The sequence below is a fragment of the Lipotes vexillifer genome, unplaced genomic scaffold (assembly GCF_000442215.2).
Source record: "Lipotes vexillifer unplaced genomic scaffold, Lipotes_vexillifer_v1.1 scaffold916, whole genome shotgun sequence".
In the NCBI taxonomy this organism is placed as follows: domain Eukaryota; kingdom Metazoa; phylum Chordata; class Mammalia; order Artiodactyla; family Lipotidae; genus Lipotes; species Lipotes vexillifer.
Window position 1 is genome coordinate 1,047,108 of NW_006798383.1, and position 27,707 is coordinate 1,074,814.

The 27,707-nt window shown below is 46.2% G+C and overlaps 2 protein-coding genes across 2 annotated transcripts in view; one reads left to right on the top strand and one right to left on the bottom strand.

Annotated features, from left to right (window-relative positions):
- The first annotated feature begins 3,504 nt into the window (after nucleotides 1–3,504).
- Nucleotides 3,505–7,515, top strand: WNT8B (Wnt family member 8B). The gene is made up of 6 exons (XM_007470341.1): nucleotides 3,505–3,523; nucleotides 3,993–4,027; nucleotides 4,771–4,909; nucleotides 5,736–5,861; nucleotides 6,617–6,759; nucleotides 6,970–7,515. The coding sequence occupies exons 2-6, from the start codon at nucleotides 4,013–4,015 to the stop codon at nucleotides 7,513–7,515; spliced, it is 969 nt and encodes a 322-aa protein (XP_007470403.1). The 5' UTR covers nucleotides 3,505–3,523; nucleotides 3,993–4,012.
- Nucleotides 7,516–12,407: 4,892 nt separating this feature from the next.
- SEC31B (SEC31 homolog B, COPII component) overlaps nucleotides 12,408–27,707 on the bottom strand; it is a 26,749-nt gene continuing 11,449 nt past the window's right edge. Inside the window, 14 exon segments of the mRNA XM_007470454.1 lie at nucleotides 12,408–12,601; nucleotides 12,812–12,887; nucleotides 13,343–13,459; nucleotides 13,803–13,904; nucleotides 14,193–14,251; nucleotides 14,480–14,785; nucleotides 15,209–15,386; nucleotides 19,290–19,451; nucleotides 19,961–20,134; nucleotides 20,848–21,049; nucleotides 22,428–22,531; nucleotides 22,782–22,856; nucleotides 25,380–25,610; nucleotides 27,149–27,152. Of these exon segments, the coding sequence (XP_007470516.1) occupies nucleotides 12,408–12,601; nucleotides 12,812–12,887; nucleotides 13,343–13,459; nucleotides 13,803–13,904; nucleotides 14,193–14,251; nucleotides 14,480–14,785; nucleotides 15,209–15,386; nucleotides 19,290–19,451; nucleotides 19,961–20,134; nucleotides 20,848–21,049; nucleotides 22,428–22,531; nucleotides 22,782–22,856; nucleotides 25,380–25,610; nucleotides 27,149–27,152 (1,984 nt within the window).

A 27,707-nucleotide genomic window follows, 5' to 3' on the forward strand; every position in this document is an offset into this window, starting at 1 on the left:
TCACCGTTGTGGCCTCTCCCGTTGCGGAGCCCAGGCTCCGGACGCGCAGGCTCAGCGGCCACGGCTCACGGGCCCAGCCACTCCGCAGCATGTGGGACCTTCCCAGACCGGGGCACGAACCCACGTCCCCTGCATCGGCAGGCGGACTCTCAGCCGCTGCGCCACCAGGGAAGCCCCTGTATGTATATTTTTAGGTTTTGTATAATTATAGATTTGCAGAAGGTTGCAAAGAAACATGCAGGGAAGTCCCACACACCCTTTCCCCAGCCTCCCCCAGTGTTAACATCTTACAGCTATAGTACAATATCCATGAAGCTTATTCAGACTTCAACCAGTTTCACATACACTTATTTGTGTGTGTGTATGTATATATGTATGTAGGTGTATAGCTCGATGCAATTTTGCCACATGTATAGCTTTGCAAAACCATACCACAATCAAGACGCTTTACCATAACCGCAAGACTGTCTGGTGTTATCACTTTATAGTGGTATCCATCCCCTATCCCTAACCTCTGGTAACCATTAATCTAGTCTTTAGCTCCATAATTACATATTTAACCATTGCTACATAAATGAAATCATGCAGTATGTATCCTTTTGAGATTGGCTTTGATTACTCAGTTTAATTTCCTTGAGGTTCATCCAAGTTTTTGTGTGTATCAACAGTTCATACCTTTTTGTTGCTGAGTAGCACTCCATGGTATGGATGTACCACAATTTTTTTAACCAGTCACCCTTTGAAGGACATCTGGGTAGTTTCCAATTTTGGGTTATTCTAATAAAGTTGCTATGAGCATCTGAAAACAAGTTCCTGAGTAAAAATAAGTCTTCATTTCTCTGGGATAAATGCCCAACAGTGGAACTGCTAAGTAGTGTGGCAAGTCCATTTTTAGTTTTGAAAGGAACAGCCAAACTATTTTCCAGAGTCAGATTATTTATTTTTGGAATTTAATTATGATTCAATCCCTAGAAAGTTATTCCACTGTTTACCTCTTTCTGATTAGAGAACTATCCTTCTCAGAGTCCTGTGGAGTCAGATGGACTTGGATTCAGATCTTGCTTCAATCATTAATTAACTGGGTGAGCTTGAACAATATATTTAACTTTTTTGAGTCTCAGATTCCCTATTTGAAAACTAGGGATAACAATGCCCAAGATAGTAAGGATTTAACAACATCAGCATGTAAAATACTGAGAGTAGACAGTAGCAAGTTAATGCTAGCTCTATTCCCACTCCACGGCAAAATAACGATCAAACATTACTCCTGACATTTTTGGTATTTGAAATTTTAAAAATCCAAGCAAAGCATAATACTAGCTCCTTTTGTACATGTTCTTTTTTTTTTTTAACTAAATTAAGTAGATTCCTTATGCAAAATTTTTCCTTGGAAAAACCATTTTCCCTTTCTTCCTCTCAATTACAGACTTGCTTTATTGTGCTTCACAGATCTTGTGTTTTTTACAATTTGAAGGTTTATGACAACCCTGGATTGAGCAAATCTATTGGTGCCATTTTTCCAACTACAGTTGCTCACTTAGTGTTTCTGTGTCACATTTTGGTAATTCTTGCAATATTTCAAATCTTTTCATTACTTTTATATTTGTCATGGTGATCTTTGATGTGGGAATTCCCTAGCGGTCCAGTGACTGGGACTCATCGCTTTCAATGCCATGGGCCTGGGTTCAATCCCTGGTAGGGGACCTAAGATCCTGCAAGCTGTGTAGCACGGCCAAAAAAAAAAAATTGATGTTACTATTGTAATTATTTGGGGGCACCACAAACAATGCCCAGATAAGATGGCAAACAATCAATAAATGTGTGGGTTCTGACTGCTCCACCCACCAGCCATTCCCATCTCTCTCCCTCTCCTTGGGCCTCCCTATTCTCTGAGACACAACAATATTGGAATTAGGCCAATTAATAACCCCACCATGACCTCTAAGTGTTCAAATGAAAACAAGAGTCACTTTCAATCAAGAAAGCAAGAAATTATTAAGCTTAGTGAGGAAAACATGTCAAAAGCCAAGATAGGCCGGAAGCTAGCCCTCTTCCCCAAACAGTTAGCTGCATTGTGAATGCAAAGGAAAAGTTCTTGAAGGAAATTTAAAGTGCTACTCCAGCGAACACAAGAATGATAAGTGAAACAGCCTTATTGCTGATACAGAGAAAGTTTTAGTGGTCTGGATAGAAAATCAAACCAACCACAACGTTCCCTTAAGCCAAAGCCTAACCCAGAGCAAGGCCCTAACTCTCTTCAATTCTATGAAGCCTGAGAGAGATGAAAAAGCTGCAGAAGAAAAGTTTGAAGCTAGCAGAGGTTGGTTCATGAGGCTTAAGGAAAGAAGCCATCTCCATAACATAAAAATGCAAGGGGAAACAGCAAATGCTGATATAAAAGCTGCAGCAAGTTATCCAGATTCCAGATCTAGCCAAGATAATTAATGAAGGAGGCGAAACTAAACAACAGATTTTCAGTGTAGATGAAGCAGCCTTCTACTGGAAGAAGATGCCATCTAGGACTTTCATACCTAGAGAGAAGTCAATGCCTGGCTTCAAAGCTTCAAAGGACAGGCTGACTCTCTTTTAGGGACTAAGTCAGCTAGTGACTTTAGATTGGAGCAAATGTTCATTTACCATTTTGAAAATCCTAGGGGCCTTAAGAATTATGCTAAATCTGCTCTGCCTGTGCTCTATAAATGAAATAACAAAGCCCGTATGACAGCACATCTGTTTACAACACGGTTTACTGAATATTTTAAGCCCACTGTTGAGACCTACTGCTCAGGGAAAAAAAAGATTCCTTTCAAAATATGACTGCTCATTGACAATGCACCTGGTTACCTGAGAGCTCTGATGGAGACGTACAGTGAGATTAATGTTGTTTTCATGTCTGCTAACACAACATCCACCCTGCAGCCCATAAATCAAGGAGTAATTTTCACTTTCAAGTCTTACTACTTAAGAAATACATCTTATAAGGCTATAGTTGCCATAGATAGATTCCTGTGATGGATCTGTGCAAAGTTAATTGAGAACCTTCCGAAAAGGACTCACCATTCTAGATAATTAAGAACATGCATGATTCATGGGAAGAGGTCAAAAGATCAACATTAACAGTGGTTTGGAAGAAGTTGATTCCAATCTTCATGGATGACTTTGTAGAGTTCAAGACTTCAGTGGAGGAAGTAACTGCAGATGTGGTGGAAAGAGCAAGAGAACTAGCATTAGAAGTGGAGCCTGAAGATGTGACTGAATTGCTGCAACCTCATGGTAAAACTTGAATGGATGAGAAGTTGCTTCTTATGGATGAGCAAAGAAAGTGGTTTCTTGAGATGAAATCTACCCATAGTAAAGAGGCTGTAAATATTGTTGATATGACAACAAAGGACTTAGACTATTACATAAATTAGTTGATAAAGCAGTGGCACTGTTTGAGAGGATCGGCTCCAGTTTTGAAGGAAGTTCTACTGTCGGCAAAATGCTATCAAACAGCATTGCCTACTACAGAGGAATCATTCATGAAAGGAAGAGCCAATCAATTCGGCAAAATTTACTCTTAGTTTAAGAAATCGCCACAGCAACCCCAACCTTCAGCAACCACCTCCCTGGTCAGTCAGCAGCATAACATTGATGCAAAACCCTCTGTCAGCAAAGAGATTACAACTCGCTGAAGGCTCAGGTGACAACACTTTTAATAATAAAGTATTTTTTAATTAAGGCACTTAACATTGTATTTTTTTAGACATGATGCTATTGCATACTTAAAAGACTACAGTATAGTGTAAACATAACTTTTATATGCACTGGGAAACCAAAACATTCACGTGACTGGCTTTATTGTGATATTCACTTTACTGCAGTGGTCTGAAACCAAACCAGTAATATCTCTGAGGTGTGCCTGCATATTTGCTGAAGTAATTCTCACAACTCTTGGCAGCAGAAATGAATTGGTGTATCTCTATTATGTTCTGTGGTTTTTCTCTCTTCCAGGTCAGTGAACAATTTCCTGATGACTGGTCCAAAGGTAAGAAAAAAAATTCCTTTGATTTATTTGGATTTCACTCAGCTTCTTGATTGAAGACTACACATGTCAATATCTTTTATTATATCTTTTATTATGCTGTATATACTATAGGCAGAAAAACTGTGGCACAGAAATGGTTACGGACACACCCCAAACCACACAGCAAACTAGTGTCAGAGACAGGACAAGAACTCAGGAATACTGACTTTGAATTTATGGCCAGAATTTCCAGAACCAGAAAAAGTTTTCTTTCGCAGTGTCAGGCTACAGTCACCCATCCTTCTTAGCGCAGGGTGGGAGGCTGTCTTCCATCTTTAAAGTGCTGGCATTGTACTACATGACCTCTAAGGACATTTCCAGCTTACAAAATGTTCTCTTCTAAGCTAGTAGTAGGATGAAAATGTCTGAAAATTCATGAATTATGTAATTGAGGCTCATTTTGGAGTGACAGAATAGTATAATGAATAGAGGCAGTGAGGTCTAGAGTCTAATGAAATTGATTTTCATTCCTACTTCAAACATTTGGGCAAACTGTTTTACATCACCTCTCTGAGGCTTAGGTTTCTACCTAAGTTTATCTGTGATGTTATTTGTGATGTTAAAAGCATATTTAAAGTGCTTACTCTGTCATTATTTTGGAGGGATGGGAGTGCACAGGAAAAGAGGTGCTTGGCCACTTTAGTGCAAATGCCTCCCAAGTTCAGTTGCTGTGAGTCTGAAGTTTGATCCCTGTGTCCCTGCAGGCTTACTTGATCTACTCCAGCAGCGTGGCAGCTGGTGCCCAGAGTGGTATTGAAGAATGCAAATACCAGTTTGCCTGGGACCGCTGGAACTGCCCTGAGAGAGCCCTGCAGCTGTCCAGCCATGGCGGCCTTCGCAGTGGTAAGGAAAGCCTCGGCCACAGCTCCCTGGACCCCCTGGCCACAGGTTAGAGCCCCACTCTCCAGGGATGGCCCCCTGCCTCCTCTACACCCTTGTTCCTCAGCTGGTCTCTGCTCTCAGGTCATCTCCCTCTCCAGCATCTTCTCTGTTCCTTCTCCAGCTCCTCTTTCCTACCTATAGAGCTTTTTTCTTTCTTCCCCAACACCCTCACTGCTCAACAAATGGACCTTGCCTCATCCCCAATCCTATACCACCCTCAGTCTCCCAGCTGGCTAAAGGCTTCCTCAAAATATAAATAAGGTAGGTAAGGGTTGTAAATCTTCATGCCTCTTAGAACCTTCCTTCATCAGGCTTAGCAGAGAGGTACAGGGCAAGTGGGAACTGACTTGGAGCCCGGATTCCCATGGAGAAGATAAAAAGCGGCCATGCAAGGAAATGAAAGAGCTGCCAATCAGTGGTTCTTTTCAGGACTAGCTAGCACCTGCCTCTCAGACTCCAATGTTCCAGGAGGAAGTGGGGATGGGTTCTTTACAACCTGACATTCAGATTCTCCCCCATTTCTTTCTTGGGCTCTTTCCCACCTAAATCTCACCCATATCAAATAATCTAGCCACTCAGTCATAAAATGTGTGACCTGAAAAGATGGGAAGGAAGAAGAGCAGGGCTGAGACCAGGGCTAGAGCAGACCCTGGAAGAGAGTAAGGTACATTATAAAGGTGGGGAAATAGAATGGAGCAGGGAGAGGCGGGTATAATGATGGTATTAAAGGTATGTCTTTGGGCTGTAACTCCTCCCTCTAACTCACTCAATTTTTGGTTCCTGTCAGCTAATCGGGAGACAGCATTTGTACATGCCATCAGTTCTGCCGGGGTTATGTACACTCTGACCAGAAACTGCAGCCTTGGGGATTTTGACAACTGTGGCTGTGATGACTCCCGCAATGGGCAACTGGGTGAGTAGTGATCTTGAGGGTGGATAGGGCAGCCCAATGAAGTTCACTTAAGTAATGAAAAGCTTGGTGGGTACTTGGTGGGGTGAACAAGAGTTGTATTTTTCTAAATCTGAGGAAAATCAGGGCGAACCAGTTTGAGCCCAAACCCTACAGTGACAAACCAGGCTAAATGTAGCTGGGGACCCTTCTCTGACTGGGTGATTTCCTTAACTTAAACACAATAATGATAAAGGAAGAACCTGCCTTCAGAATCATTCCTATTACTGTCTCAAACATAGGGGAACGCCCTTCCATGCTGCTTATCCCTGTCTCCTTTCCACTGTTTACCTCCACTATCCTTTCCAACCCTCTGCCCTGCAGCTCAACTGCCAACTGCTGTTCCATATTATCTCAATTGCCATTCTCTCTCCCCCTCAATGCTGTGCTTTCCTCACCTTTTTTGCACCATCATGTCCCTTCCAGACGTCAGTCGCTGGCGGAGGTCTGCATACTCTGCCCAAAGGCCAGAAACATAGTAACAGGGTGAGCAGGCACCTGCCTCACTTGGCAGCTACTTATGTCCTGGTACGTGGGATTGGCTGAAGCTGGAAGTAGGAGCACAAAGGTGGCAAAAACAAATCTACGGTGAAACTAATTTGGAGACAGGGCACTCGCCCCACCTGAACCCTTCCCCACCTCAGATCCCCCAAACCCACTTAGAACCAGCAGCCCGGGAGGCTCCAGGCCGTCCTTTCTTCCCACTGCCTTTTTTCCAGGGGGCCAAGGCTGGCTATGGGGAGGCTGCAGCGACAACGTGGGCTTCGGAGAGGCAATATCCAAGCAGTTCGTCGATGCCCTGGAGACAGGACAGGATGCTCGGGCAGCCATGAACCTGCACAACAACGAGGCTGGCCGCAAGGTGAGTCCTGCAGCTCCGGGGGTCAGGCAGCTGGCTCCATCCACTACCAGCCCTAGGTGCGGACGGCTGTTCAATTCATTCATCAGACTGGGAAAATGCGGCATCGAGGCGGCTGGCACGTAGACTAGCTAGAATCCTCGCAATCCGCCAGAGGGTGACACTCCCCAGGCGCTTAATCCCTGGCCCGCTCACTCCTAGCTCTCTTCCCAGGCGGTGAAGGGCACCATGAAACGCACGTGTAAGTGCCACGGCGTGTCTGGCAGCTGCACCACGCAGACCTGCTGGCTGCAGCTGCCTGAGTTCCGAGAGGTGGGCGCGCACCTGAAAGAGAAGTACCACGCAGCTCTCAAGGTGGACCTGCTGCAGGGTGCTGGCAACAGCGCGGCGGGCCGCGGCGCCATCGCAGACACCTTTCGCTCCATCTCCACGAGGGAGCTGGTGCACCTGGAGGACTCCCCAGACTACTGCCTGGAGAACAAAACGTTAGGACTGCTGGGCACAGAAGGCAGAGAGTGCCTGCGGCGCGGCCGGTCTCTGGGCCGCTGGGAGCGCCGAAGCTGCCGTCGGCTCTGCGGGGACTGTGGGCTAGCGGTGGAGGAGCGCCGCGCCGAGACCGTGTCCAGCTGCAACTGCAAGTTCCACTGGTGCTGCGCGGTCCGCTGCGAGCAGTGCCGCCGCCGGGTCACCAAGTACTTCTGCAGTCGCGCGGACCGGCCGCGGGGGGGCGCGGCGCACAAACCCGGGAGAAAACCCTAAGGCTCCCCTTCCCCCACTCTCCTTTCCCAATTTGTCCTTGGCTTCTTTTAGAGACCCCAGCAGTAGAGGAATCTAGGGAATAGGGACCCCACACTACCAAGGCCAGGGATCCCGAGAGGGAGAGAGACGCTGCAATCTCTCCTGTGCTTGCCACTTCCCAACCTGTTTCCACAATTCCTCTGCTCTCTCCTCACGCTGTCTGCATCGTCCGCTCACCACTTAGGTCTGAGAAACCTGAGATTCTGAGCTATTGATCTTCCTTGGAGTAGAAAGAGAATAGGCGTTCCTTCTCCCGGTCCCACCTGCCCTAACGCCTGGACTAGCCTGTGGAGAGCTTAGGAACTGGAAGAGCCCTTCCGTGATAGGCAGGGCCCAGGGAAAACACGGCTTTTTTCTTTTACCCGTCTTCCCCCCTCCCCCCATACCCCTCAATTTTCTGCTGCCAGCTCTCTGCCATAGCCACATCTTCCTTCTGCAGAGGCCCTCCTGTGCTTCTGATTCCCTAACTGCTGGCATAGACTCCCCAGGAATCTCTGCTTTCTCTCCCCCTTTTCCTTCCTTCCTTCCCTGAAGGGATACTGAGGAAACTGACCCAGGAAAAAGCATGTCTTTGGAGGCTGGTTCCTAGAGGCAGGGGTTGAAGATGGAGGAAATGGGAACCCTAGAATGCTCACTTGCTGAAAACCAAGGGTGCCACTCATCCTTGTGATACCATGTCTCTAATGGACTTTGCCAGTGGGGCAATGACCTTCCTAGACAATCACCCAAGGTGCTCCAGACACATACCCACGACATCTAGGAATGATGTAAGGGCAGACTGCCAGTCATTTCCTACCCTTTAAAGTAACCTCCTCCCTGCTCCTAACCTATAGCCTCCTAGCAACCAACTTTACCTCTTCTCTTTCCCCAAAGGATCTTATTCCCCTGAGCCAAGACTGAGATAAATAAAGCTAATTTCCCATTCAGACCCTGGTTTGCACCTCTGAAGACAGGTCATGAGGAAGGAGAAGCTGGGACCCTTCCTTTTCACTAACCTGGTTCTCAAACAGGCAGGATTCAGGCACTGGATACTTTCCTTCAATACATAAACTTCCTGTAATGAAACTGTTAATAGGAAGTTCAGCACCTTGAACCTTAATTTATTGCAGTCACTGTGACATGTGCCTTTTTTTCAGGTACTGAACTTATTCTTGGGGATATGGGGAAGAGCATGTATAAGATATAACCTCTAGGTCCTCTCTTCCCTCCCACCTTGCCAGGATACTATCCTCCTGTAAGCCTCACTTCCCTGATGGCCTAAGTAGTTATCCTGACCTGACAGAGGTTAATCTGCCAAGGATTAGTAAATCATCCCCATAAATCTTCCACTAATACATTCACTGAATAGCTAAGACCTTGCTGCTGGTTGTGCTTGAGTCTTCTGGTTCTCTTCTCAGAAAGCAGTAGTACAAGAGGGACTTGGTGAAATAGGGCTCTGGGAAGGGAAGAACTAATCCCTGACAGACCCTCTGCAGCCCAAGGAGCTTGCCAGTCATCCCCCTTCCCCTAGGCTGGTCCTGGGTCATAGGCACCAGGTAGCCCCACAGCCCTTCCGAAGCAGAACTGGTCAAATGCTAGACAACTTCATCTCACCTCTTGTAGAGCAGGAGAAAGCACAGAGGAGGAGTGGCTCCAAGTGGGTAAAATGGGTGGAGGCTCTAAAGGCCGACCAGTGACAGTGGAAAGGCTCCCATATTCCAAATTGACACAATGGCCAGGTCAGACCTCAAATCCCTGGCCTCATCCCTACACATCTTCTGGTCCCACTAACACTTACTGAGGAGAGAGGTCCCCTTCCCTCCTTACAGGGGACATGCTTCCCTTCAGGGTCTCCTAGTGCTTCATTTCCAGTTTCATCAGCAAAAGGCCTTTTGCTCCTTCCCTCAGCTTTGATCTGGGCCTCTTGAATCTCCCAACTCACTCTTCGTCCCTAATGAAGCAGCAGCATGTAGTAACTTGGCTGTCTCACTTGGCAGAATCACTTGATAGTATACAGTAAGAAAATCTGGCAAGGCAGCTAGAAAATATAAAAGTACAATGTTGTAAAGGAAAGCGACATTCTCCAGGAGGTCTCTCAGCATACAAGTAGGAGAACTATTGTGCTCCACATTTGATAACTCCAGGTCAGTACTTGAAACATGTCATGCTGCCAGAAAGTTCCTTCATACGTTATTGTTTTGTATTCCCAAATGGATATGATTGATACCACATTTCATTTGCATCTATAAAGAAAACAATACTGAGCTACCTTAGATCTGGATTGCTTTTTTTCCCCATCTTGCGTTATCTATTCATTCATTTATTCATTCAATGAACACCAGAGTGGAAATACAGTGGTGAACAACACACTGACCTTCTGCATTCATGGAGTGTATGTTCTCTCTTATAATCAATCACCAGTGCTGTGTTCCCCTTTATAAATGTGGACAACCAGACCGGTTGCTTGGGAAGACACCTTCGAGGTCAGCTAGTGAAACCTTCTGTTCTACAGATTTAAACTGATGCTGAGAAAGATGTGTGGCTTGTTCCACCAACTAGTAAGGTACCGTGGGGTGAATCCTGGAACCCAGGCCCCTTCCCTCCTCTTGTGTGCTCTTTAGGAGTCCATCTGTCTCAGCCAGGGGACAGAAGCAGAGGGAGGTCCTGAGAAGTGACAAGGACGCTGGGTGGAGGGGACAAAACACAGTCTCCTTCCTGTCCCTAGCCTGTGAGCCTACACACAGGCAGGGCTTTCTTTTCTTGAAAAGAATCGCAGCCTCAACTGGCCTTAGCAGCAGGTTAGGGCAAAGACAGAGACAGGGTCGTGCTCAGCGCTGGCGTTGCTGGTGGTGGTGGGAGGGAAGGGCAGGCCAGGGCACTCGCCTATTGTGGGTCTGGATTGGATGCTTCCACTCATTCATTTCCTTTTAATTAACCCGCATTCCTGGAGGAGAAATATTTATGTTGGCTCCCATAGAGGCAATCCGCAGACTGGAAAGAAGGGGGAAGAAAGCCTGCCTTAGCAAAACAATATCTCTAAAGAGCTCAAGAAGAGAAAATAAGAGAACAAAATGCCATTAAAATAGCCTTCTACCCCCACGGAGTCAATGAAAACTTCATTTCACATGCTAATCCCCCACTCCGCCCCCTTCTCTTCTCATAACACCTTTCCCGAAAAGTGTTTGGGAAAAGTCTTCGCAGTCAGTACACAGCTCCCCGCAGCTCAGACTTCTCCTTGTGTTAGTTCAGGGCCCCAAGTGAGGCTCTCGCTCCAGCAGCGGCTTTTTTCTCCCCACCTTTAATTTAAACAAAGACTTCAGAGTTCATCAACCTCCCACTGAAATTCACAGCTGCTGAACAAACTAATCCCCTCTCCCGGCCTTTCTTCCCTTCAATGGGCTCTTGGCTTCAAAGACACTTTGGGAAAGGACTTTGCTGGGGCTCACACTGCTTCATCAATAGAAGTTAGTGCAAGTATTATCTGAAGAGCAAGTGGCTTTACAAACAAATACTGCCTAACAATCCTTTCCTCCCAAACACACACATCTAGCCCGCAGACATGATGCGATCTACAACAGGATTAGAGATCGTACCCCTGGCTTCACACCCAGCCCCTTTTGTGTAGCTGAGCTCAGCCCTGAAGTGGTGTGGGGAAGACCCTGGAGCTGAATGTCAGGCACGAATGGAGACACACACACACACACACACACACACACACACACACATACACACACAGAGCAGAGTGACCATAAATGCTGCAAGGAGAGCCTAATTCAGTGCCACCTCCTTTCTTCAACTCTCCTGACTTCCTATCTGTCCCTAAGCCTCTCCCCTGCCTTATTAGGGTATAGGGAACAAGAACAAAAAGGACTGGGAAGACAGATAAGAGCAAAATAGGACCTAGAGGAGATAATAATTGGGAGATGACAGAGGAAACCAAACTAAAGCAGCTTTATTGCACATAAAGTACATCAGTGCTTCAAATGCAGAGTCCAACCATGAAAGCGCAGCCAGAGAAGGCAGCCCTGAGAAGTGTGGGGCTGGGGGAAGAGGGCCTCCAAGCCTTGAAGAACAGTGCTAGAAGACTCTTTCATTAATATGGCTCCTATTCCAGAACCTGGCTTCTAATCACAGAATGAGTGGTCTAGGCCTTGGGCAAGGGATCAGGCAGGCTGAGTCAGGGGCCACTTCACACAGGTAGTGGTCCCTCTGCTCCTATCCCATAGCCTAAGACAGCTCTCAGCAAAAGGTATCCCATCCACCCTCCACCTCACCTAGCCCACCCTTAACAATGCTGGCAGTTGAGAGGTCCCTTCTTAAAAGGGTCTGAGTTCCTTCTCTTCGTTGTGCTCAGCACCCATCCCTCATGTGTATGACTTGTTCAAAGGGTGAACAGCAGTCAACTCTACCCCAGCCTCTGTGGCTCAGAGAAGTATGAACCTGGAAATATGAAGTCAGAGGCAAGGAAAAGGTAAAGTCAGGCTCATAACCCACAGAAGGGGAAAGACAAAAGACCCACAAGACGGGTACAGTCGAGGTAGACTTGGAAGTAACGATCCTGCTCATCCTCTCAGAAGCCACTTAGAATATCCCTGGGGGAGAAGACACATTGCGCCAGGCCCTGTTGGAGTACAGTTTTAGGGAAAGTGAAGAAGAGGTTGAGAGAGCCCTGCGCAGATCCCAGAGGGCCACGCATAAAGGGGTGGAGAGCAGGCACTCTGCCTGTTTGGAGCCAAGCCTACAGCATCATATACCTGGCAGCAAGGGAAGAGGGCTAGGAAAAACAAACGGAATCTATTCCAAAATTCCCCTTTCCTGCAGGAAGGAGTTAAGTAACAGCAGAAGTGGCCTCCTGGCAAGAGGAGCTGCCTGGTCTAGATGTGTAGCTTATGAGCGATGGTGAGGACGGACTTCAGGACAGGCATGAAGCTGGAGACCTCGCTGAAGCTGCTGCAGCTCATCACCTGAGCATGCACAGCGAGGCCCCGCTCAAAGCGTCCTGCGCCCACACATCGGGCAACCTCGTGGAGCCCAGCCAGGATAGGAGGCGAGAGCTGTGGAAGGATTACTGCGCAGTCAGTAAGCCCAACCCCGCCCCTACCCTGGAGGCATGGAAGGGAGAAGAGAGGACTTAAGTTCTAGAGCCCAGTCCAGGCAAGATGTCTACACTCTGTAAGGAACCCAGGTTCGGTCAGGCCCATAGGAAGGGACACTGGGCACCCTTAGGCCATGGGTGAAGGTGGAAGAGCAGGAGGCAGAGGAGCACCACTGCCTGTACTTAGTGTCCCTTTGCAGAGCTTCTCATATAGACATTCTAGACGTTGGGCTGCTTCATCCAGCTTCTGTTTTGTCTTCTGCAGGGAAGGAAATGGATTCTAATTCCAGCTACTATGCCTAACACTACACAGAACCATAAAGAATCACGGTACCTTAGAGCTAGAATGGCTTAATGCTCTTTCATTTCACGGAGGACAAAAAGGAGACCTGAAGAGGCCAAGTGACTTGCTCAAGCTGATGCAGCCAGGAATGAATGGCAGGTCTCCTCACTCCTGGTCTCACCCTCCTTGCAGTACTCCCTGCGGCCTTTCCAAGATCTAAGTCTCAGTGCTGTTTGGTCTTGCTGCCAAGGAGATAACCTCCAGACCAGACAAGTCCTCCCCAACTCCACATGGACATCAAACAAGTATAAGATACAGGCAGCATGTCCAGGGACAGTAAGAAGAGTCACATAAGAAACTGGTCTACAGCTAAGGGGTCCTGGGACCAGCTAGGGTAGGAGGGGAGCATCATGGGGAAGGTTCAGACTCACTATGTCAGTGGCAGACAGGGAGCAGCGCTGCAGAAGCACCTCAAAGCTGATATTCAAGGACTGATGTTCAGGGGGCAGCTCCTTCCTGTCCATCTTCGCAGGTGGCCGCTAAAGTTGCTGAGCAGGGAGCAGGGACACAGGAGAGAGAAGCAAGCTGTCCTGCTCATGGCTCCCCTCAGGACTAGTCCTCAGTGACTTGGGGGTCACACTGCTCCCACTAGAGCAGAGCAGAGCTGAGGAGGGGCATCCTCCCTTGTCTGCAGTAGAGACACTTGGTATCTGCCCCCCGCCCCATCTCCTTCAGCCCAGAGTCTGCCTCCAACTTGAGGAATGAAGCCATCTACCGTGCTCCCTGCTTTTCTATACCCAATAAAAGAAGGTTTCCAAGAGGAGGGAAACACATCATTCCTGTCACCTACAGGCTAAGTTCTCCTGGGGCTCCAGGGGGAGCATGACTCACACTGGGGACAGTAGGCTGTGAGGAAAGGACCCCTCGTGGCTCAGGGGTGAGGCACATAACTGGAGCAGTAATTGGTGCTGGGGGCATGAATGTCTCTGGCAACTAAAGAGAGAGAAAAGAAAGGCACGTGAGTCTAAGCTGAAAGACTCCTTCGGCCCTACTTTGAGGGAGTGGCAGAAATTATGAATGAACGAGGGCACAGAATAGTGCGTGGGGAACCTGGAAGTGAGAAGATGGTGAATGTGTATAAGAAGGAAAGAGGAGGGAGCTGAGGGGAGAAGAGTGCGTGGGGAAAGCAGAACGGGAAGGACCAGGCTGCTTTCTGTACGGAACTAGAGTGTGGGTCATCGGTGAATGTATAAGGGGTTGAGTGGGGGGAGATGTGTTGACCTCTTTCCTCTGGAGGTTTCCCCTGGGCACTGGAGCATTTTCCAAGGAATCCTGAGATCCTGAATAGTATAAATATAGAGGTATTTTAGGGGCAAGATCAAAAACACTGTAATTTTTGGTCTGAAGACCAGGAAAATTACTTTAGTTGGAGTCTGCCACACCTCCCTCCACAGACCAGCCACACTCTGAGTTGACATTCTCCAGCCCCAGTTCACTGGCTTGAGGAAAGAGACTCCCAAGGTGGTAGTGGGGAGGGGAGGAGAGGGAGGCCATGGGAGAAGACTGACCTGGCTTAGGAGTCAAGATGCCAGTGGTTGGGAAAGTATCGGCACATGGAGCACCTGGCCCTCCTGGAGGGTGTGCTGCAGAGGTGACAGGAGGGGCTGGCGGCTGGGAGCTTATAGGGTTGAAGCCTGGTGCTCTCACAGGAAGCAGAGGGAGCCATCGAGGAGTCTCAGGCAGGGAGGCAGAACCAGCCTGCATAATGTCTGGGGGTGCCGTGGGTGGACCAGGAAGAGGCCATGTGCCAGGGAATCCCACAGGGTTAGGAGCTTGCACCCTTTGCCCTCCTGACAGCCGCGGCTGAGATAAAGCTGAAATGGGATAGAAACAGGTCATTTGCCACCAAATTTCAATTTGGGGGAGACTCAGAGCACATCAGAGAGGAATAAAGCAGCAATTTAAAAAAACTATAATAATAATAAATAACTAATACATGTGTATGGAGATCTACCATTTACAAAGTACTTTTAACTATATTCCTTATTTGACCCTCAGAACAACCCTGTGGGGTTGAAATGACCAACATAACAACCACTCTCAATTTTCAAAAGAAACAAAGTGGCTATGTATATTGCCCACAGGTACAAAGCCAGTAACTGACAGTACTGAGAATTCAGACTTCAAACTCTAAGCTCCTCTCACTAGATAGACATACTGCCTCCCAAATCCATTCTGGCCATGCCAGATGTTTTCCTCTGTGCTCTGCCTAGACAGGTCTCCACTCAGTCACTCACCAGGCCTTACCCCAGGGACCACAGGCAAAGACTAGGCTTCCTGGAACCCAGATGGCCTGTAGTCACTTGTATTCTGCATTCTGGAGCCCTGATAAGGGCTAGGACGGGAAGGTGTCAAGGGCATCACAAGTGATGATGGAGGTATAAAAATCCTTGGCCTTGGAGATGGAGATGGAACCTGATAGAAGAGAAAAAAGGGTCAGCACTTGGAAAGGAAAAGAAAGGTAAGTAATTGAAAACAGAAAAACAACAAAGAAAATGAAACAAAATACTAATTCTTAAAAAAAAACAACAATGGCTTCCCTGGTGGCGCAGTGGTTGAGAGTCCACCTGCCGATGCAGGGGACACGGGTTCGTGCCCCAGTCTGGGAAGATGCCACATGCTGCGGAGCGGCTAGGCCCGTGAGCCATGGCTGCTGAGCCTGGGCATCCGGAGCCTGTGCTCCGCAACGGAAGAGGCCACAACAGTGAGAGGCCCGCGTACCGCAAAAAAAAAAAAAAAAAAAAAAAAAAAAAAAAATCAACAAAACTGATAAACCTTTATAAAGACTGACAAAGATAAAGAGAGAAGACACAATTCATCAAGATCAAGGATGAAGCAGGGAACATTAAAACAGACCCTGCAGCCATTAAAGAGATAATAAGGAATACTACAAATAACTTTACATTCATAAACTTGACAACTTAGAAAAAACGGACCAATTCCCCAAGAACCACAAACTACCAAAACTCAGCCAAAATTAAATAGAAAACCTGAATATTTCTATAACTAATAAAGGAATTAAATTTGTAATTAAAAAGCTCCCCCCCACCAAAAAAAATCTCGAGGCCTAGATAGTTTCACTGGAGAATTTTACCAAACATTCAGAGAATTAACACAAAGTTTACATAATCTCTTCCAGAATATAGAAGAAGGGACATTTCCTAACTCACTTTATGAGGTCAGTACTACCCTGATACCAACACTACAAAATAAAACTACAGACCAATATTTCTCATAAACTTAGACACAAAAATCCTCAGCAAAATTTTAGCAAATGAAATCCAACAATGTATATAAAAATAATATACCACAACCAAATGAGATTTACCCCAGGTCATGCAATGTATATCATGATATATTTAAAAATCAATCAATGTAATCCACCATATCAACAGGTTAAAGAAGGAAAATCATTTGATCATATAAAATGATGCAGAAAAAACGTGACAAAGTTCAACACTGATTCATGATTCAGTACCCCAGGAATAGATGGAAAAACTTCCTTAGCCTCATAAAGAGCATCTACAAAAAACCTAGAGCTACCATCATATTTAGTGGTGAAAGACTGAATGTTTTCCCTCTAAGACTGGAAACAACATTCTTATTTTAGTACTACAATAACGCAAGAGAAATTAAAGGCATACAATTTGGAAAAAAAGAAATAAAACTGTCTCTATTCACAGATGACATAACTATCTACATAGAAATTCCCAAGGAATCCACAAAACACTCCTAAAGCAAATAAATGAGTTCAGGAATCTCATTTATGAGCATTGAAAAGTCACGTGATACAAGATTAACACATAAAAACCAATTACATTTCTATACACTGACAATAAACAAGTGGAAACCAAAATTAAAAATGCAATACCATTTGATTTCAAATTGCTCAAGAGAAAATTAAATACTTATGTTTGAAATGAACATGTCAGGAGCTGTATGATGAAAATTATAAAGTGCTGATGGAGACAGTATTGGAGAGACATACCATGTTCATGAACGGGAAGACTCAATATAGTAAAGATGTCAACTATCCCTACATTAATCTATAGTTTTAATGCAATTCCTGTCCATTTCTGCAAGTTTCTTTTTAGACATAGGCAAACTTACTCTAAAATTTATTTGAAAAGAACACGGCTCTAGAATATCCAAAGCAATTTTGAAACAGAAAAATAAAGTAGGAGGAATTACTAATCCCCATGTCAAGACTTACTGATACAGAGGTAGTAATCAAGACAGAGTGGTACTGGCAGAAGGACAGACACACAGATCAGTGGAACAGAACAGGGAACTGAGAAATAAGTCCATACGAATATGTCTGACTAATTTTTGACAAAGGAGCAAAATCAATTCAATGGAAGAGGAACAGCCTTTTCAATAAATGATTCTGGACATCCATTGGCAAAAAAAAAAAAAAGAAACCTGACCCAAACTTCACACTTGCACAAAAATTAACTCAAAGTGGAACATGGACTTAAATGTAAAACATAAAACTATGAAACTTCTAGAAAAAACACAGTAGTAAATTTGGGGGACCTTGGACTAGGCTAAGAGCTCTGAGACTTCACATGAAAAGCATGATTCATAGAAGGAAAACTTCATAAACTGGCCCTTATAAAATTAAATTTTTTTGCTCTGTGAAGGACTCTGTTAAAAAGATGAAAAGTAAAATTCTTACATGGTTACACACACCACACACACAAATGAGTACATGTAAAACCAGTGAAATCTGAATCTGTGGATTATACTACTGTCAATATCTCAGCCTTGATATTGTATTGTGGTTGTGTGGGACACTGGCATGGGATGTGGTGGGCTTGAGATGTATGAGACTTCCCAATACATTTCATTGTATCTTCCTGTGAATCTGTAATTATAGAAAAGAGAGAGAGGAAAGGGAGAGGGGAGGGAGGGAGAGCCAGCAAGTAGGGAAGGAGAAGGAGGAGGGAGGAAGAAGGTGAGGGAGGAAAGAAAATTAGGGTGGGAATTAAAGGTGGAACAGGATGAAGCATCAGAACTTTTCTACCTGATACCTTTATCTACAATCTCCCTGGATTTTATTCCCCTCTAGTAGGCTCCTGGTCTCATAAATTAACAGCATCCTATCCATCTGGGCACTGCGGTCAGTCCCCCCATTTAGCACACTCCTCTTAACCATCACCAGTTTCTGTCAATTCTACCTAGTAAATATCTCAAATCTAACCTCACTCTCTAGTTTCAGGTCTTTCATTCCCTCATTATCTCTTGCTATAGCTTCCTAACCACCTCTAGCCTTGCCCTTCCTAGACACATAGCTAGTCCTTCCCCTGCATAAGACCATTCAATAGCTCCTGCCTGCCTTCAGGGTCAAGTCTAAACTCTTTTTTAAATTAATTAATTAATTAATGGCTGTGTCAGGTCTTCGTTGCTGTGCGCCGGCTTTCTCTAGTTGCGGAGAGCCAGGGGCTACTCTTCATTGCAGTGCATAGGCTTCTCACTGCAGTGGCTTCTCTTGTTGCGGAGCACGTGCTCTAGGTGCGTGGGCTTCAGCAGTTGTGGCACGTGGGCTCAGTAGTTGTGGCGCATGGGCTTAGTTGCTCTGTGGCATGTAGGATCTTCCCGGACCAGGGCTCGAACCCGTGTCACCTGCATTGGCAGGAGGATTCTTAACCACTGCGCCACCAGGGAAGTCCCTCAAGTCTAAACTCTTGAACACAGAATGCCAGGTCTCTCCTGATCTAACTACCACTTGTTACTCCAGCTTCATCTAACTCAGTCCACTGCCACAAACACCTGTTTTGTAGCCCCATTAAAATGTTAGTCATTCCTCAAATGGGCTCTGCTTACTTTCCCTTCACTGCCTTTTAGATGCCATTCCCTCTGCCTGAAATAGCCCTCCTTACCTCTTCCTTTGCCTAAATAACTTTTAACCTTCAAGACTCAGATCAAACATCATACTCGTTCTGAAACATTCCCTGAACTTCCCCCATCCCCCCAGTAAATCGCTTTCTTCTGTGTGATCTCATGGCTCTTTAATCTTTAATCATATCCCAATCATGGTATTTATGAATTTTACTGTAGTTAATTTTTACCTATCTTTCCTAGACTAGACTATGAGCTAATTAAGGGCAAGGATCATGGTTTGTATACCTTTCTGTTTTAAGTGCCTAGTAGTTGTTCAATAAACAGTTATTAGAAAAATAACTGAATCTATACTTTATGAAGACAGGAATTTTCATCATTTTTTTCACTAATATATTCCAAGTGCCTAAAATCATGCCTGTCACTTGGTAGACACTTAACAGGTATTTTTGAATGAATGAACAAGCAAGATCTTACCTGGTGAGAAGAGTGGAATCCCAGTCTGGGAGATGATGTCTCTTGAGAGTGGGGAGCAGCTCCCACAATAACCCGGGGAAAGGGGAAAGGGGGAGACTGCTGGCCCAAGACACCAGAACCCTGGGCATGAAAAAGCCAATCTCACAGCTGCTGAATTGGTGGCTATAAAAGTTATAATCATGAAGAACTGTGTTAAGTAAAGTTAAAACAAGCAAACAACCCCTCTTACAAGCCTGGCTCCACATAGCATTCAAACTTCAGCCGACCCTCTACATTTCAGCCACCTTAGAGGACTCAAAAGGGCTCTAATTCCTGCCAAGCCTTCCTTCTTGCTGTTCTTTCTGCCTAGAATGCCTGACATCTGGTAAGCTATTTCTCTTTGAAGGTCCAGCTCAAATGTTTTAACCACTGGGAAGCCTTCTTTGACTTCTCCAGACAAAGCCAGCCCCTTGCCTGTGAAGTCCCACAGTGCTTAGTATAAGCTTCTGTTATAGCAGGATAAATTATTGACATCTGATTTTCCCCCAAGACACTGTGAACCTCCTGAGGGACTAGATCTTATTTATCCTGGGAGCTTCAGCATTTAGCATAGTGCCTGGAACATGGAAGTGCTCAGCCAGTGTTAGATGACTAAATGAAATGGTTTGCTCTCTCCACATGCCCCCACTCACCTGAGCACTGTCACTGGGTAGGTAGCTCATGGCAGTGACCAGGCTGCCCTGGGCTGCCAGGAGGTTGGCATACTGAGCGATTCTGTAGGTTGTGGCAGGGCCTGGGCTCACCCCATCAGCACCCCACAGTAGCTTCAAGCTCCTGTTAAGGACCATCACCTTCTCCATCAGGTCCTATAGGGACAAGGATAAGGGCAGTCAGCCCTCTTCAAAGCACATCCTGCTCTCCAAGCCCAGGCAGCTCAACCAAGGACTTCCCTGCTATGGGTGTGAGGGCACCTGGCCATAGCCGGGTGCAGGCAGCAGGTGATGATATATGATATATAAGAGACATGACAGTCAGAGAAAGGCCACTTGGCTTCACTTCCCAAGCCGTTTGAGTCTTACACTCTTATACATTTCTGCCTCTTCTTTTTGGATTTTTTATCTTTTATGCTAATACATCATCAACTTCAGATTCTGTTATACTCTTATTTCATGTGTGACTTTGTCTCCGCATGAGTCTGTGACCCCCACCTTCTCTGGGTACCCACAGAGTATCTGGTACAATTTAGATACAGAACTTTTCACAGAAGCTAATAGAAGGCCCAAGCTCACAATTACTCAAATATCATGTAAACTTATACACCCAAACCTGAAGTGGGGAAAAATTACGACGGTTAATATCTAAGCAGCTGCTGCTCAGTCTCCCTTGACTGAGAAAGAAGGAAGATGATAGCTTATCCATGGAAAAGGTCCCAGACTTTAGGGGCCCTAATCTCTTCCCTAATACCCTGATTCCAGCCTGGTTACTCAGAAGACTCACCTCTGATGTCCCTGCAATCTCCACTGCTAGCCCCTCCTAAAGGCCTGATGTGGGGGACCAGGGCCCTGCAGAGAAGGGGTACCTGTAGAGCCATGGGGGATGAAGCCCGGGGGCATTTTGCCCAGCACTCTACCAGCCGCTCCACACTTCCTGAGCACACGTAACAGAGTCTGGCTTCAGAAGTTAGTGCCCTGCCACCCTCCTGCTCCAAGTGAGTTCCCAGCATGTCTGTAGAGAGACAGAAACTTCTTAAATGGCACAGCTTCCCTGTGCTCCTCCTCCTCCTGCTTGACAACAGGTGGGGGACCATGAGCTATGGAACAAGTAGCTTCAGTGGCTTTAAGACAACAGTGAGGTTAATCCTGCTCTGCAGTGAAGGGCAAAGCTCTTGCACTGAGATGTGACAAGAAAAAGTAAAAGAGGATCATAAATGCCCTCTACTAAACGTAGAGGGATGCACTCTAGTCCCTGACAACATGGCTTGACCTCCCAGAGTTCAGGCCGCTCCTCTGTCTCCTCCCTCAGTGTGGGAGTAGTCCCCGCTCGCTGCAACTAGAGAAAGCCCGCGCGCCGCAACAGAGACCCAACACAGCCACAAATAAATAAATAAAATAAATTTATTTTTTTAAAAAAGTCTACAAATAACAAATGCTGGAGAGGGTGTGGAGAAAAGGGAACCCTCCTACACTCTTGGCAGGAATGTAAGCTGGTGCAGCCACTGTGGAAAACGGTATGGAGGTTCCTCAAAAAACTAAAAATAAGAGTTGCCACATGATCCAGCAATTCCACTCCTGGGCATATATCCAGACAAAACTATAATTCAAAAAGATACATGCACCCCTATGTTCACAGCAGCACTACTCACAATAGCCAAGACGTGGAAACAACCTAAATGTCCACCCACAGGTGAATGGATAAGGAAGATGTGGTACATATATACAGTGGAATACTACTCAGCCATAAAAAATGAAATAATGCCATTTGCAGTAACATGGATGGACCTAGAAATGATCATACTAAGTGAAGTAAGTCAGAAAGAGAAAGACAAATACCATATGATATCACTTATATGTGGAATCTAAAATATGACACAAATGAACTTATCAATACAAAACAGAAACAGACTCACAGACATAGAGAACAGACTTGTGGTTGCCAAGGAGAAGGGTGGGGAGGGATGGAGTGGGAGTTTGGGATTAGCTGATGCAAACTAGTACATATAGAATGGATAAACAACAAGGTCCTACTGTATAGCACAGGGAACTATATTCAGTATTCTGTAATAAACCATACTGGGAAAGAATATAAAAAAGAATGCATGTATATATGAATCACTTTGTTATACAGCAGAAATTAACACAACATTGTAAATCAACTATATTTTAATTTAAAAAAAAAAAGAGTGGCCCTTAATGGGTAAAGTTAAAAGAATAAGCAGGTATGGTTTGGGAAGTGCTCTACTTCATGGTTAAAACACAACTCTACCCCTAGCCTAAAAGCTTAGGTCTCTGTGTCTCACTCTGGTTTTAAATGAATGAGGAGTTTGAAGACTTCCACAGAAGCTGAGCACTTACTGAGAGCAAAGCTTAGGGCTAGGAAGGGGAAGATACCCTAAAGGCAGATCTTCTATGCTACCCTAGGTTAGGCTGGCTGTGCTCCTACCGCACCTGGATGCAAAAGGCCTGTTGTCTGTTACTGTTGAGGTCAACCCCCTTGGGCTGAGGGCTCTCACCCAGCCCCAAATCACTCTTCAACCATGTGGCCACCTGGAGGGAGAGACTTATGAGTACCACTCTTCCCAGCACGAGGTCAAATAAGCATTATGCTTTCTTCCCACCTCCATACCCCACCAACTGGACTCGCTAAGATCCTTGAGGTATTTTCCTGGGAAAGGGACTACCTTCAGGAGGTAAAATGCTCATATATGTATTAATGGAAGAGGTATTCTGAGATGGTTTCCACTGGCAGGATTCTCTTTTCTGCATCAAGCACATTTCTGATGTGAAAGCAGCTTACCTTCTTCTGAAATTCATCTTTATTGTATCCTAATAGTTTTAGGAATTTCATTCTGGAGTCCTTCTCTAAGGTCACCTAAGGAGCCACAGAACACAGAAGTCTCCATTAAATGAATGTGAAAGACGCTCTCCTGCACCAGCTGGACATCTGTGCCAGTGTACCCTCAAATGTAGTTCTTTGTACTACCAGAAGTGCTCACTGAGGCCAACATCATCTCTCCCTATTTCTCCCCAGACTTGATTCCTGTTGGGGTGTGGGCAGATGTGTTAACAAACCCTTTCCCCCTTCTGCAATGAGAACTTGACCTTCAGTTGACTTCCTAGATCTATTGCCCTGGTAACCTGATAAAAATGTCAGCTATGTTTCTAGGCAACACAGCTTGTGACTGGTAAATTGCATCTGGACCAGAACTATGTAAACTATAAATAATTGGGGTGGACACCATGCTATGGGCTTCCCTGATAGCAAGGACTCCTGTACTAAACAGATCCCTTGCAGGGACCCTAGAAGCTACGCTTTTGGAGTTTGTACAAGAGATATTGGCTCTTGTGGGCCTGGAGCTTCCAAGCCAGGGCAGCTAGCACACCAGCCTGATATATATCTCATCTTCTTGCACCTGGGGAGCTGAAGGAGAGAACTCTAAGCTGCCTCATGGACTGTAACAAGGACTCCCACAGAAGAGAACCACCTGATGCTCCCTGATGCTGCCCTGCTTGGTTCCTGTCCTCTATCCTTCTGAGGAGACTGATGCCAAGTGAGCCTTCAGTAGTCTTATGAGTCTAAACGGCTAGGTGAGAAGACTCCTCAGTGGAAGTTGCACGGATATAGTAAACGAAGTCAGTTTACCCACTCAGTGTTCCAGATACTAAGGGCCAAGGCTTCCTGAAGCCCTACCCTAATGGGTTAGCTGGCCTGGGCCCTTCATTTATCCCACACTGAACCATGAATTTTTACTATGATCTTTCTCATAGTCTCTCAGGGCCCCCTTCTTCTTCTATCTTCTCCTGGAAATGTTCATCCATACTCAGCTTCAGGACCATCATCATGGACAGCTCTTGCGTAGTTTTTAAATCAGATTCCCCTCTGCCCTATGGGCACCAATGCCTCCTTTGTTCAGCAGAGTAAAGGCTGAACTCCCAATTATTCCCTCTCCTCTTTCCCACCCCACCATTCCTGGAGCTACTACCTGTATCCTGCTTATAACAATAGCATTATTTCTTTCTTTCTTTCTTTCTTTATTTATTATCTTCAGCTGCGTTGGGTCTTTGTTGCTGTGCATGGGGTTTCTCTAGTTGCGGCGAGTGGGGGCTACTCTTCGTTGCGGTGCACAGGCTTCTCACTGTGGTGGCCGTTCTTGTTGTGGAGCACGGGCTCTAGGTACGTGGGCTTCATTAGTTGTGGCATGAGGGCTCAGTAGTTGTGGCTCACGGGCTCTAGAGCACAGGCTCAGTGGTTGTGGCGCATGGGCCTAGTTGCTCCGCGGCATGTGGGATCCTCCCGGACGAGGGCTCGAACCCGTGTCCCCTGCATTGGCAGGCGGATTCCTAACCACTGCGCCACCAGGGAAGCCCTACAATAGCATTATTTCTTACTATTTTCTTCCCACATCTCTTTCTAGCTTCATTCTATGGTTGATGATCTTCCTCAGATCCTTTTCTCCTTCTCAGATTCCTGGTATGGACCTTCATAAAGTTCTAGTATAGGGCTTCCCTGGTGGTGCAGTGGTTGAGAGTACGCCTGCCGATGCAGCGGACGTGGATTCGTGCCCCGGTCCAGGAAGATCCCACATGCCACGGAGCGGCTGGGCCCGTGAGCCATGGCCGCTGAGCCTGCGCGTCCAGAGCCTGTGCTCCGCAACGGGAGAGGCCACAACAGTGAGAGGCCCGCATACTGCAAAAACAAAACAAAGCAAAAAGTTCTAGTATATCTGAAGCACAGACTCCAAGCTCTTCTCAGACCCCCCAGGACAGGCCCTGTCCTTCTTTTTGCATTCTACTCTATAATCCCAAAGATATGACTAATCCTCTCACTGCCTGTCCAGTTATTTCTTTCTTTCTTCAGCTCTCTCCTCTCACATGCTCACTTCCTTTGACACATAAAGCACTCATCATGGTGTCATAAGCAACCTGAAATTAAACTGATGCTGCAACTGAAACCATGCCTCCAGAGTAGAGTGGGACTTGAGCCCTGAGTCCCACCACAATAACCTGCCTTGGGTTACCTGAAACAACTCAAAGCCTTCCAGCTGACCCTCTTCCCTTCCTTTCCCTTTCTTTCTTCTCCACTCCCATCACCTTAACTGCCCTGTGGCATGACACTGTGAAAGCCTTCACCTTGGCTCCGATAAAGTAGCCAGGACATCAGCAACAGTAGAAAAAAGGCAAATGCTACTTGTACTCCTCAGTTTCCCTAGCCATAAATGGTCTCTGAGCCTCGGGTAAAGGGTGAAGATTTTGTGCCTGGGGTGGGTACCATGTAGGAAAAATCCCAGTGGGGTTAGGGCCTCTGTAATCTGGGCCATGTGGTGGTGGTTGACAGAGGCTGGGGTGCCCAACTTTGGAGAAACACTTCTGAGTAGCCAGGCTTCAGGCTTCCTACTTTCAGGAACTGCCAGAGCATCTTTTCGCTTTGCAGTGATGCTTGCCAGATCTTGTTCTGACAGTAATTCAGGAGATTTCCTGATCCCAGGCCCTTCTGCAGCTCAGCTGACCGCATGAGGAATTCAGGTTCTGTGGTGACCTGACAGATGAAGACTAGGCGGAGGCAAGGCTGTGGCACCTGATGGGCAGGGGTGCTGGGGAGGCCAAAGGTAACCAGCTTCCCCCCAAACTGGTGAGGAAAAACAAGAAGGGTTAAGGCAAAAATTAACACCAAGTCAGGATCACAGGGAAGGCTATCTATTGGTCGACCCTAGGATAGGAAAGCAATAATAAGAGAACTCCTGGGGGTAGAATAGGATCAGGAATTCAGTAGTGAATGCACCCCCACCCCAAAACCAATCCTGCACTGTCAGCACCATCAACTTAAAACTTCAGTACATGGTACTCATCTTTTCCTCACCTGTCCTGGTACCACCTTTCTCCCAGTCACCTGGACTAAACTCCTTGGAATTATCACAGTCTTTTCACCCACAATAGCTGAGCAACAACAAAGTCTTCCTTCCCTCTTCTTGTTCAATGTCTCCCATGCCCAGTGCTAGCACTGGTCTTTTCCCCCACCATTCCAAGCCTTAGACTACAACCCTATCCCTGCTGCCATTCAGGAGCCTGTACTGGTTTCACAAGGTCCCAGAGAGAGCTTAAGCTCCTCTGCCTAGAGTGCACAAAATCTTTCAAAATCAGGGCCAGACCTGCATCTCCGGCACCTCTCTCTCTGTTCATTCGTGTAATCACTCCGCATCTCCAAAGTGCCCAGTTCATTCCTGTTTCTGTGCCTTCAACCACCGAAACAACCCCACCTGAGAATTCTCCTCACCAAATGAGTTACTTTATATAAAGCACCTGGAACAAAAGCAGAGCCCAGGAAAGTTCCTTTACTCCAGCAGTTCTTCACCTTGGCTGCACATTAAAACCACCTGGGGAGCTATCCAAAGTCACCAGGCTGTACCCGAGACAAAAAATCAAAAGTTCTGGGGGTGGTACTGGGCATCAGTATTTTTTTTAAGTTCTTCAGGTTATTCCAGCTGCAGCCATGCTTGACAACTACTGCTCTAGTCTCCAACCATTCACTACTACCCCCTCCTTAATGAATGTTCCCAGCCAGAATTCTTCTCCACTCTTACAGCACAAAATCTACATTACAGATTGTGCTAAACAGAACCTTCTTAACTTTTGATTTGTATAATACTCGACAGTTTTACAAAGTGCTTACGTATATTCTTATTTGAGTTTCATGTCAATTCACAAATAGAAGCTCAGCAGGTCCTACTATCCCTGTTTTACAGATAAGAACACTGAAGTCCTGAGTTAAGTGACTTGCCCAAGGTTACCCAGCTGGTAAGAGACAGAGCTATGATATTCAGGCCCCTTGACCTCAGAGTTCTTCACCTCTGATGGGGCTAAAGACGGGCATCATGGAGGGGGTTGTATTTAAGCAAGCGACCTTGAAAGGCTACAGTAGGATTCAATGTTCAGGAGAGAAGCTGAAGGGTAAGGTACAGGTGGAGGCAGCAGAGTTGAGTTATTCATAGAACAGAAAGTAGACATATATAACTGGAGTAGAGCAAACACATGAGAATAAGGTGGGAATAAAAACTGGAGCAGGACTTGGCCATTTCGGGGGAAGTGGAAGTTGGACAACATCGCCTGTTTTAGTGCCTTTTTTTTTTTTTTTTTAAGTTCAGCAGAGAATTCTCCAGGGCAGGTAACTGCACTGGATCGAGATGAGCTGGTGCAGGCCCAAACACTCACGTAAGACGTGGTGCTCTGCCTCAGCCTCAACAGGTGGGTGCATTTCAACTGGAGAGACGTGGGGCTGAAGTGCGTGTTTTGCCAGATCTACTGGCACCTAAATCCTAGGGGCATCCTGGTCCTGGAGCCCCAGGCTTGGTCATCCTACAGCAAGAGAAAGACTCTCATGGAAACAATCTACAAGAACTATCATCAAATTCAGCTGAAGCCAGAGCAGTTCCCTTCCTACCTGACATCCCCAGAGGTGGGCTCCTCCAGCTAGGAGCTTGTGGCCACACCCCACAACACCTTCAAAGACTTCCAGTGTCCTGTCCTGTAACTGTTCCACAAGGCCCATCCCCCCAGCCACTAAGTGACCTCCTGAACAGACAGTGTGAAGAAGCTGCCCGCTGCTACAAAGGACCTGGGGGAAGAGGAAAGTATCCCAAGGTCTTTTCTTTCTGGCTCCAAAGATAGTTTCCTCTCTTGGATCTGCAGAGAAAGCCTTTCCTGTGTTGCTGCCCCAGCCTCTTCCCTA

Excerpts from the sequence above, each read along its gene's own strand:
- WNT8B (XM_007470341.1), top strand. Across the intron at positions 5,862-6,616 it reads CTCCCGCAATGGGCAACTGG|GGGGCCAAGGCTGGCTATGG; the intron begins GTGAGTAGTGAT and ends CCTTTTTTCCAG. Across the intron at positions 6,760-6,969 it reads ACAACGAGGCTGGCCGCAAG|GCGGTGAAGGGCACCATGAA; the intron begins GTGAGTCCTGCA and ends CTCTCTTCCCAG.